This window comes from Phocoena phocoena, chromosome 10, assembly GCF_963924675.1.
Source record: "Phocoena phocoena chromosome 10, mPhoPho1.1, whole genome shotgun sequence".
Lineage (NCBI taxonomy): Eukaryota > Metazoa > Chordata > Mammalia > Artiodactyla > Phocoenidae > Phocoena > Phocoena phocoena.
The window spans coordinates 2,279,865-2,291,625 of NC_089228.1; the positions used below are offsets into that span (position 1 = coordinate 2,279,865).

General features: G+C 44.9%; 1 protein-coding gene across 1 annotated transcript in view; it reads right to left on the reverse strand.

The window, feature by feature from the left end:
* The window catches only part of ACAD9 (acyl-CoA dehydrogenase family member 9), a 59,285-nt gene extending 47,821 nt beyond the window's left edge, over nucleotides 1-11,464 (reverse strand). The window contains exons 1-2 of the mRNA XM_065885747.1: nucleotides 11,235-11,464; nucleotides 6,883-6,976 (exon numbers count right to left, since the gene is read on the reverse strand). Coding sequence (XP_065741819.1) covers nucleotides 6,883-6,976; nucleotides 11,235-11,384 — 244 coding nt within the window. The 5' untranslated portion in view covers nucleotides 11,385-11,464. The remainder of the gene's footprint in view (nucleotides 1-6,882; nucleotides 6,977-11,234) is intronic.
* Between the last annotated feature and the right edge of the window lie 297 nt (nucleotides 11,465-11,761).

Below are 11,761 nucleotides of genomic sequence, written 5' to 3' on the forward strand. Positions count from 1 at the left end.
ACTATGCAAAGTCTATGGGACGCAGCAAAAGCAGTTCTTAGAGGGAAGTTCGTAGAGATACAGGCCTTCATCAAAAAACAAGAAAAATCTCAATAAACAACCTAACCTACCACCTAAAAACAATTAGAAAAAGAACAAACTAAACCTTACATCAGTAGAAGGAAGGAAAGAATAAAGATCAGGGTGAAAATAAACTAATTAGAGATTAAAAAAACAATAGAAAAAAATCAACAAAAATAAGGGCTGGTTCTTTGAAAGGGTAAACAAAATTGACAAACCTCTGGCCACTCTCACCAAGACAAGGCAGAGAACCCAAATAAACAAGAAATGAAAAAGGAGATATCTCAACTGATACTGCAGAAATACAAAAGACCATAAGAGAATACTATGAACAATTACATGTCAACAAATTTGACAACCTAGAAGAAATGGACAATCTCCTAGAAACATACAGCCCACCACATTTAATCAAGAAGAAATAGGTAATTTGAACAGAACAACCACTAGAAGAGAAATAGAATCGGTAATAAAAAAAACTTCCTAAAAACAAAAGTCCAGGACCCGATGGCTTCACAGGTGAATTCTACCAAACATACAAAGAAGAACTTACACGGATTCTTCTCAAACTCTGTCAAAAGACTGCAGAGGAGGGAACACTCCCAAAGACATTCTGTGAAGCCACAATCACCTGGATACCAAAACCAGACAAAGATACCACCAAAAAAAGAAAATTACAGGTCAATATCTTTGATGAATATAGATGCAAAAATTCTCAACAAGATATTAGCAAACCGAATCCAACAACACATAAAAAACATCATACACCACGACCAAGTTGGATTCATCCCAGGTTCACAAGGATGCTTCAACATATGCAAATCAAGCAATGTCATACAAATTAGAAAAGTAAAAAACCACATGATCATCTCAATAGATGCAGAAAAAGCATTTGACAAAATTCAGCGTCCATTCATGATAAAAACTCTTACCAAAGTGGGAATAGAGAGAACATATCTCAACATAATAAAAGCCATTTATGAGAAATCCCGATATAATACCCAAATAATACAAACAGTCAATATAATACTCAACGGTGAAAAGCTGAAAGACTTCAGACAAGAAAAACAAAAGGCATCCAAATTGGAAGGGAAGAGGTAAAACTGTCACTACATGCAGATGACATGATACTATATATAGATAACCCTAAGGACTCTACACAAAAACTACCAGATCTAATAAATGAATTCAGCAAAGTAGCAGGATACAAGATAAACATTCAGAAATCAGTTGCATTCCTTTACACTAACAATGAAATACCAGAAAGGGAACGTAAAAAAAAAACCTACCGTTTAAAATTGCACTAATAAAAAAAAAAAAACACCTAGGAATAAACTTGACCAAGGAGATGAAAGACTTACACGCTGAGAACTATAAAACATTAATAAAGGAAATAAAAGAGGATTCAAAGAAATGGAAAGATATCCCACACTCTTGGATTGGAAGAATTAATATTGCTAAAATAGCAATACCACCCAAAGCAATCTACAGATTTAATGCGATCCCTATCAAATTACCCATGACATTTTTCACAGAAGTAGAATAATCCAAAAATTTATACGGACCCATGAAAGACCCAGAATTGCCAGAGCAATCCTGAGGGGGGGAAAAAAAAAAAGCAGGAGGCATAACTCTTCCAGACTTCAGACAATACTACAAAGCTACAGGGACTTCCCTGGTGGTCCAGTGGCTTCCCTGGTGGTCCAGTGGCTAGTCCCTGGTCAGGGAACTAGATCTAGTCTAGTCCCTGGTCAGGGAACTAGATCTCACATGCTACAACTAAGAGTTTGCATGTGGCAACCAAGTCCTGCATGCTGCAATTAGAGATCCCACAGGCCACAACTAAAGATCCTGTGTGCCACAACAAAGATCCTGCATGCTGTAACTAAGTCCCAGTGCAGCCAAATAAATAAATATTAAAAAAAAAACCAAAACAAAGCTACAATCAAAACAGCGTGTTATTGGTACAAAAACAGGCATACAGATCAATGGAACAGAATAGAAAGCCCCAAAACAAACCCAGACACCTATGATCAACTAATTTTCGACAAAGGAGGCAAGAATATAAAATGGGAAAAAGACTTTCTCTTCAGCAAGTGGCGCTGGGAAAGTTTGACAGCTGCATGCAAATCAATGAAGTTAGAACACAACCTCACACCATACACAAAAATAAACTCAAAATGGCTTAGACTTAAACATAAGACATGACACCACAGAACTCCTAGAAGAGAACATAGGCAAAACATTCTCTGACATAAATCCTACCAATGTTTTCTTAGGTCAGTCTCCCAAGGCAACAGAAAGAAAACCAAAAATAAACAAAGAGGATCTAATCAAACTTACAAGCTTTTGCACAGCAAAGGAAACCATAAAAAAAACAAAAAGCCAACCTATGGAATGGGAGAAAATATTTGCAAATGATGGGGCAGACAAGGGCTTAATCTCCAAAATATACCAACAGCTCATACAACTCAACGACAAAAAAACAATCCAAGCGAAAAATGGACAGAAGACCTAAATAGACATTTCTTCAAAGAAGACATACAGCTGGCCAGTAGGCACATGAAAAGATGCTCAACATCTCTAATCATTAGAGAAATGCAAATCAAACTACAATGAGGTACCACCTCACACTGGTCAGAATGGCCATCATTACGAAGTCTATAAATAACAAATGCTGGAGAGGGTGTGGAGAAAAGGGAACCTTCCTACACTGTTGGTGGGAATGTAAATTGGTGCAGCCATTATGGAGAACAGTATGGAGGTTCCTCAGAAAACGAAAAATAGAATTAACGTATGACCCAGCAATCCCACTCCTGGGAATATATCCAGACAAAACTCTAATCCAGAAAGATACATGCACCCGTATGTTCATAGCAGCAGTATTCACAATAGCCAAGACAGGGAAACAACCTGAATGTCCACTGACAGATGAATGGATCAAGATGTGGTACATGTACACAATGGAATACACTCAGCCATAAAAAAGAATGAAATAATGCCATCTGCAGCAACATGGGTGCAACTAGAGATTATCATACTAAGTGAAGTAAGTCAGAATAAGAAAGACAAATACCGTATGACATCGCTTATATGGGGAATCTAAAATATGGCACAAATGAACTTATTTACAAAACAGAAACAGACTCACAGACATAGAGAACAGACCTGTGGTTGCCCCAGCGCAGGGGTGGAGGGTAGAGATGAACTGGGAGTTTGGGGTTGGTAGATGCAAACTATTACATATACAATGGATAAAGAACAAGGTCCTACATATAGCACAGGGAACTATATTCAATATCCTGTGATATACCATAATGGAAAAGAATATAAAAAAAGAACCTATATATGTGTATAGCTGAGTCACTTTGCTGTACAGCAGAGACTGGCATAGCACTGTAAATCAGCTATACTTCAATTAAAAAAGGGAAAAAAAAAGACCTTATTTACAAAGCAGAAAGAGACTCTCAGACATAGAGAACAATCTTACGGTTACCAAAGGGGAAAGGTGTGGGGATGGATAAATTAGGAGCTTGGGATTAACACCTACACACTACTATACACAATACAGGTAACCAACAAGGACCTACCATACAGCCCAGGGAACTACACTATTTTTTAACAACCTATAAGGGAAAAGAATCTGAAAAAGAATATATATATATATCTGAATCACTGTGCTGTACACCTGAAACTAACACAACTTTGTAAATGAACTATAATTTTAAAAAAGTTTAACAATAAATTTTAATTGTTAAACTTAAAAAAAAACTTTTAGAGGTAATGGGTAAGTGTATTATGTTAACTGTATGGATGATTCCTTGGCAGTAAACTTTACATGCCAGAATTTATCACACTGTACACTTTAGATATGTGCAATCTATTGTAAATTAATTATACCTCAATAAAAGGAAGAAAAAAAGAAAAGCCTGACAAATGAGATAGCAAGTATAAACAGAAGAACAAGGAACTAAGGAACTAAAAATAGATAGGAGTAGGAAGATAACCACTAGAACAAAAATAGAATAGAAACAAAACGTATTTATACACAACTCAGCAACTTTTAAAACTAGAAACATGATAGCTCTGTAGATCAGCGGTTCTCAAAGGGTGCCCAGGGGACCCGCCAGACTTCCAGGGAGTCCACAGAAGAAAACTATTTTAATAAAAGAAAGATGCTCTTTGCCTTTTTAATCCTAGTTCTCTCATGAGCCTACAGTGGAGTCTTCCAGGGCCTATGTGGTTTGTATCACAGATTAAATGTAGAAACAGATTTAAGAATCCAACGTCTTCCAATAAGCCAAAAAATTTGCGAAACTGTAAAACAATGCCACTCTTCATCAAAAACACTGTTTATTCATTGCAGCACTATTTACAATAGCCAAGACATGGAAGCAACCAAAATGTCCAACAACAGAGGAATGGATAAAGATGTGGTGGACTTCCCTGGTGGCGCAGGGGTTAAGAATCTGCCTGCCAATGCAGGAGACACGGGTTCGATCCCTGGTCTGGGAAGATCCCACATGCTGCGGAGCAACTAAGCCCCTGTGCCACAACTACTGAGGCCGTGTGCCACAACTACTGAAGCCCGTGAGGCTAGAGCCTGTACTCTACAACAAGAGAAGCCACCGCAATGAGAAGCCTGCACACCACAACGAAGAGTAGCCTCCGCTCGCCGCAGCTAGAGAAAGCCCACGCGCAGCAACGACGACCCAACGAAGCCATAAATAAATCAATTTATTTTTTAAAAAAAGATGCGGTACACGTATACAATGGAATATCACACATATACAATGGGATATTGCTCAGTATTATACAATGGAATATTACTAAAATTGAAATAATGCCATTTGCAGCAACATGGATGGACCTATAGATTATCATACAAAGTCTAGTAAGTCAGACAAAGACAAATATCACTCTTATATGGAATCTAATTTTAAAAAACTGATACAAATGAACTTACAAAACAGAAACAGATCTACAGATATCGAAAACAAACTCATGGTTACCAAAGGGGAAACGTGGGAGGGAGGGATAATCAGGAGGTTGGGATTAACATACACACACTACTATATATAAGATAGATAACCAACAAGGACCTACTGTATAGCACAGGGAACTCTACACAATAATCTGTTATAGGGTTTCCCTGATGTCCAGTGGTTAAGAATCTGCCTGCCAATGCAGGGAACACAGGTTCAAGCCCTGGTCTGGGAAGATCCCACATGCCGCGGAGCAGCTAAGCCTGCGTGCCACAACTACTGAGCCCGTGAGCCACAACTACTGAAGCCTGCGCGCCTAGAGCCCATGCTCCACAACAAGAGAAGTTACCACAATGAGTAGCCCCTGCTCGTTGCAACTAGAGAAAGCCCGTGCGCAGCAACGAAGACCCAACGCAGCCAAAAAATAAACAAATAAATTTATAAAAAATAAATAAAACCTTGTTAAAAAAGTAATCTGTGATAATCTATATCATAAAAGTATCTGAAAAAGGATGAATAATTTATAACTGAATCACTTTGCTGTACACCTGAAATACAAAAAAATATTCTGTGATAACCTATATGATAAAAGAATCTGAAAAAGAATGAATATATGTATAACTGAAACACTTTGCTGTATACCTGAAACTAATACATTATAAATCAACTACACTCCAATAAAATTAAAAAAATAGTTTAATAACTGAAAAAAGACATTGTTTATGTTAACATGTGATGGGCTTATTATTTTTAAATGAAGTAATAAATGAACACAGCATTTTAAAAATTCCTCAGTTTTAATTTGTAAAAAGGCACCAGTTGATAGATAAAACCCACACAAACAAAACTCCTTGGCGTCCTGAGCGGTGGGGAAGCACTGCTGTCAATCTGTCATTGCTCAACCCCCCAAGGGACTCCCGTAGGCAGAGGTCACTACCCTCACTAAGGTCAGTGACCCCTGAGTGAGGGACCCTGCACTCCACACTGGTGCCCTCAACCTATGGTCTGGTCCCTAGATCATGCCTGGTTCCTAACAAGCTAAGTACAGAAATCAAGATTAAACCTTCAGAAACATTTACAGCAATTTTACATTGCCACACAACCAAGCAATGATCGATGTATTTTGTATGTTTTTTAATTCCATTTTTCGAATTGTTCATTTTTATTGTATTTTACAAAAGTGTTAGCCTGCAACAGTTTGAAATGTTTCAATTGGTCCTTCACCATAGATAAATTAAGAAGCACTAAAGTCGGGACTTCCCTGGTGCTCCAGTGGCTTAAACTCTGTGCTCCCAATGCAGGGGGCCTGGGTTCAATCCCTGGTCAGGGAACTGGATCCCACATGCAGCCCCCCCAAAAAAAAGGGCACTGAACTAGATATCATATAATTAAAGAGCAGTTGGACTTATTTATTTATTTTTGGCTGCGTTGGGTCTTCATTGCGGCGTGCCGGCTTTTCTCTAGTTGCAGTGAGCAGGGGCTACTCTTCGTTGCGGCGTGCGGGCTTCTCATCGCGGTGGTCTCTCTTGTTGCAGAGCACAGGTTCTAGGTGTGCGGGCTTCAGTAGTTGTAAAATGCGGGCTCAGTAGTTGTGGCGCACGGGCTTAGCTGCTCCGCAGCATGTGGGATCTTCCCGGACCAGGGCTCAAACCGTGTCCAACTGCAATTGGCAGGCGGATTCTTAACCACTGAGCTGCCAGGGAAGCCCTGGAACGATCTTTTAAGCAAAATATGTCGATAGTACTATTTCTCCATGATTAACGTACACTGCTCCTCATATAAGTATCAAAGCATTGCCATTAAAATGGAAATCGGTAATGATAAAGAAAATCATACATACCCTCTTCAGTGAAGAATTTTTCTACAGGTCCCACAAACTGATTAATTTCATTAAGTTCATCTTGGCTAACTTCCGGAAATGGGAAAACTTCTTTCTAAAAATGATAAACATGTAGTAAAAATTTCATTTTTGGCAACCTCCCATAGTTGCAATATCAACCCTAAGGGAAGGAAAAAGACTTGCTAGTTTCCACATCGGCTGGCAGGGCCTTACTCGCTGTAGGAACCGGAAAGCAAACTTCAGAAGGAGCTTAAGACAAGGAATGGCGTTAGACTCCAGCACCTTGGTTCATCCTCCTCCCTGATCCAAAATTGTTCCTAATTTTGGTCAGCTTGCCCCATGGAGCAGAGAGCCTGGACTAACATTTCAAACCCCAGTCTGGGCCCTGATTTGCAGCTTACTAACTGGGCAGCCTTAGTCACATCCCATCACCTGTCCACACTGCCGTTTTCTCACCTATAATGAGCAGGTAATATTTACTCAAGGTCGTTGTGAGGACCATGTAAGATAATGCACGAGCAAGCTCATTACCAGAACACAGAAATCCACCTCAGTTATCCTGTGAGCTCAAAGACGCTGCCACCGACAAGAACGGACTGTGGTCACGGGTCTGACATCTTGCCGGGTTCCCACCTGGCTGCTTGCTCCAGCACCCGCCCGTCCCGCCTAATGAGCCCTGCTCCGTGCGCTGAGCAGGGCCACCAGAGGAGGCCCAGCCGAGGAGCCAGATCACCCGGAATGCAGCCCCGGCTCTGCCGATTCTTAGATTGTGATGGGCAAGTCACACCCCTTCTCAGTGTCAGTTTCTCTCCTGCTACAAGTGACGCCTCAGAAGGCAGCTGTGAGGCTCAAAGGAGATGAGGTGTCCTGAACACGAAATAGCTGCAGTTATCTGTATTGGGTACTGGCTCTGCTCCTGTCCCCACAGCCTGGAAAGCGACTCTGTTTCAAGTCTACCTCAAACTGACAGAGGAGTGGACAATGTTTCCAACTGACCCTGGATTCCCAACCAGGCCATTGCTATATGCTGCCTAAAATCATCCCGCTGTGCCCTCTGGTTTTGGGCTCCACCCTCCCCCCCCTCCCCGTTAGCTGCCAGCGTGACCCGAGTATCTGGATTTGACTGACACCTGCTGAGAAGTGATGTCCCAGGCCCTAAGCCGCCCCCAGGAGCCCTGCCTCTCCTCACAGCACCTCTCACCAAGTGTCTTGAGAAAGGTCTTCAAAGCAGAGTAGTCCTGTCTCCTCTAGAGCCCTGTAAATAATCAGCCACTCTAGTTACAGGCTCCCAAATCTACTTTCCTCTTTCCGGCCACCTGTACAGGTGATAGGTGGGTGCCATGCCCAAACTTAAAAGAATTCCTGCCTCCAGGCCACCTTCGACCCTGCCCCTAAGGTGGTCTACAAGGAAATTACACTGAGCTGTCACCACCCCGCAGCCGCTTAGAACAAAGCCGGCTCTTTAGCCGAATGTAGAGGCCACGTCCACTGCGCCGGCCTGCACGGGCTCACCTGGGCCTGGTGCAATGGCTGTGTTAGAGGGAGATGATTCTGGTACCAGCGAGCAGCCAGGTGAGAGGAGAGAACAGGCTGGGAACCAGGTGGCCTCAACTGCAACCAATGGACAACTGTCCCCAGGAGAGAGATCTCGTGCACATGTGAGAACAAATCTCTGACGGCAGTGTTCAGAGTCTAAATGGGGTGCCTCATGGGCGATGGGTTCAATTTCATCAGCACTTTTCAAATTTTTGAAAGTACAACCGGTTTTTCAAATAAATCCAGTGCAGAAACCAAATATGCAAAACAGATGCAAGCCAAGCTGCTCTGGCTGAGGCTGTGAACGGGGAGAGAAGTCACGCAGATCCCTCCCACTTGACTCCCCTGCTAGTCCCTGCAGCAGCCCTCGGGGTGCTCTCAGGAACAGCCTGGGTCCTACTGAGGGCAGGGGGACAACTGCCGGCCTGCGTGATCATGAAGGTCTCCTTCTACTCCGAGATTCTAAGCATCTCGGATACCACGTTGCCGCTCAAACCCCAACAATGCTGAGAGAGACAATGTCTGCCTGAACCAGGGAAGTACCGGCGGAAGTGCTTAAAAGCTGTCAGATTCTAAATAGAACCTGAACGTAGAGAAAACGGCATTTGCTGTTGGATTTGATGTGGCTTATGAGAACAGGAGGTGTCAAAGCTGACTCCAGGTATTTGACCTGAACAAGTGGAACAGCAGAGTCACCACCCTCTCCGGTAAGAAGAGCGGGAGGAAAGACAGGATTGGGTGGACAGACCAGGAACTCGGCTTTGGGTGGGCTCGACTGGCGATGCCTAGTAACATCCAAGTGTAGCTTTTGAGTAGAAAGGTAGATATGAAGAGTATGGAGTTCAGGGGAGAAATCTCAGCTGGAGAAATAAATGTGCATCTTCAGGATACTGACAGCATGATACTGAATTAGATTATCAGAGGAATGCTTGTAGATGAAAAGAGAAGTCCACAGACTAAGCCTTAGAAAACTTCAACTCCGACTGAGCTGGTTGGAAATGTTGTCTAATGTTTGGACTTGTCAAGGAGCCAAGAAGGAATCAATGTCCTTGAGTAGCTGAGAAAGCTTGGGGTATAGTTGGCCTTTGCTGGGAGTGGACGGTTCCCCACATCAATGCAGAGAACGCAGACCACACGGGCACACATGTGGGGAGGAGGGGGTAAGCGTGGTGGTAGAAGTTCTTACCTGACTGCGTGTATTTTCTCAGTGAAACAGGAAGCAAAGCCGACAGGTGAGAGTGCGGATGGGGGAGGTGGCGCCATAGGTTTGGAGAAAGAGGAGCATGAAATGAGACAGGCAGGGACCTGGGATTCTTTGCTGCAGTGCTGCAATCACTGCACCTGGACACACCTCTCCTTGAGCAACAAAACACAAAGAAGCTGGACTAAAAATAACTGCGTGCATGCGCAGCTGGGGCAAATTCTGGCTCCAACAGATACAAAAAGACCAAAAAAAAAAAAACCAACTGCCACTTTTGAAGAGCCTGGAGCAAAAACAGGGTACCCCACATGCCCCCTGCACACAACACCACCTAAGGGGTGGACAAAACACCTAAGCCACCCCTCCGGCCTGACCCCTGGACACATTTCTACCCTCACCCCATATAAGAAACTAGTTTGCCCCTCTCGGGGATTGAGCGAGCAAGGGAACATGCTGTTTGTTCTTCTTCCCCCCTGCTGCAGCAGAGGCCCCGATAAAGCCTTGCCTGAATTTCTTGTCTGGCCTCTAGTAAATTTCTATCTCTTGGGGAAGGCCAAAAACCCTGGTAGGTAACAGAAAAATGTGTGTTCTTTCTTCCCCAAGCTGCTGGGAGCCACGGGGGTCCCACGACAGAGCACCACACAGCCCCAGGTTCTGGAGGAAACAGCTTCCTTAACTTTTAAGACCTAGCTTCGTACTTCTAGCAGGGCAAACCACTCCAGTCAGTGTCTGCATCCGTGCCTGACGACCTTAGAGAATGTCCTAGAAAAAACAGGGAATAACTCCTAAAGTAATAGAGAATCAGTCAACATTCCAGCCAAGCTCAAAGCACTTTACACACATTTTTCTTTGGCTTGTGGGCCACCTGTAGGAGGGGGCGAGGGCTGTTTTTACTCCTATTTTCTGTATGAGAGCACTGAGGCACTTCACAGGAGCTATTAGCCCAAGGTCACAAGACTAGCAGGTGTTGACGCCAGCACCGACCACTCATTTTGCTGCTTCATGAACCTGTACCGCATCTTAACAGTTTAGAAAGCGTTTCCACGTATATACGTCTCGTTACAACACATCTGAGACGCAGAACACACCGCAAGCTCCGTTTTAAGGCTGAAAGAACTGGGACTCAAAGTCACAAAGTCAAGGTCAAATCCAAGCCTTCTGACTATAAGAGTCCGGTGAGTGCTTAGTAACACTAGGTCGTGCGACCCGTGGAAGGGACGGGCGGGGAAGGCACCTTTGAGCCGGGCTTCTGGGGAACCTGAAAGGTGGGGTGAGCCGTTGAGACTCGGCCGTGGAAGCCAACAGAGAGAGGAGCGGCATGGTCTGTGCTTAGGAAACAGGAAACCCCCTCCAGCCCCCCCAGTTCGCGGCCGGAGTGTTGAGTTGCGGATCACTTAGCGACCACCTCGCCTAGGGTTTCCCAGGGTGTCCCGGCAGGCGTTACCTCGAACACAGGTCAAAACCATAGCTCCTCAGAGCCACAGGGTTAGCACACCGGCCCGCAGGTTCGTTTCTAAGGCAGGTGTGGGGACTCTAATCAGGCTCGACTGGGCCCCTCCCGCAAAGGGCAAAAGGCGAGGAGGAAGGGCAATGGCCAGCCGGGGCTCGGCGTTACCTTCTCGATTTTGCCCAGGAAGAGCTCCTTGGCGAAAGCTTGGCTCGGTGGACTGGTGCGCAGCGGGCGCCGACTCGCGGTGAAAGCCACCAGGGCACGGCCCAAGCGCGCCGCCGCCGCCGAGCGCAAGAAGAGCCCGCAGCCGCTCATACCGTCCCGAGTCGCTCTCGCCGCCGCCGCCGCCGCCGCCACCGCTTCCCCAGCGTCTCAGTCACTTGCCCCTGGATCGCGCCTCCCGATGACGCCACCCATCTGCGTCGCTCCGCCGGCCGCCAACGCGCTTGCGCGGCCTCGGGCCCTGGCCGGGGCCGCGGCCAATCTTGACGGTTTCGCGAATGGGCGGCTTCGCGATTGGGCGGCGGCGGCGTGCTGTTTTCAAACACCTGCAGTGGTTTTGCCTAAATGCCGTAAATTACCAGCCGGGGCAGCGTCTCTGGGAGCCGGAACCTAAGCGGTGGCCCAGCTGCCTCCACTTGCCTCCCTCTCGCCAGCTGGGGCGACGCGGACATGGTGGAACTACAAAGCGG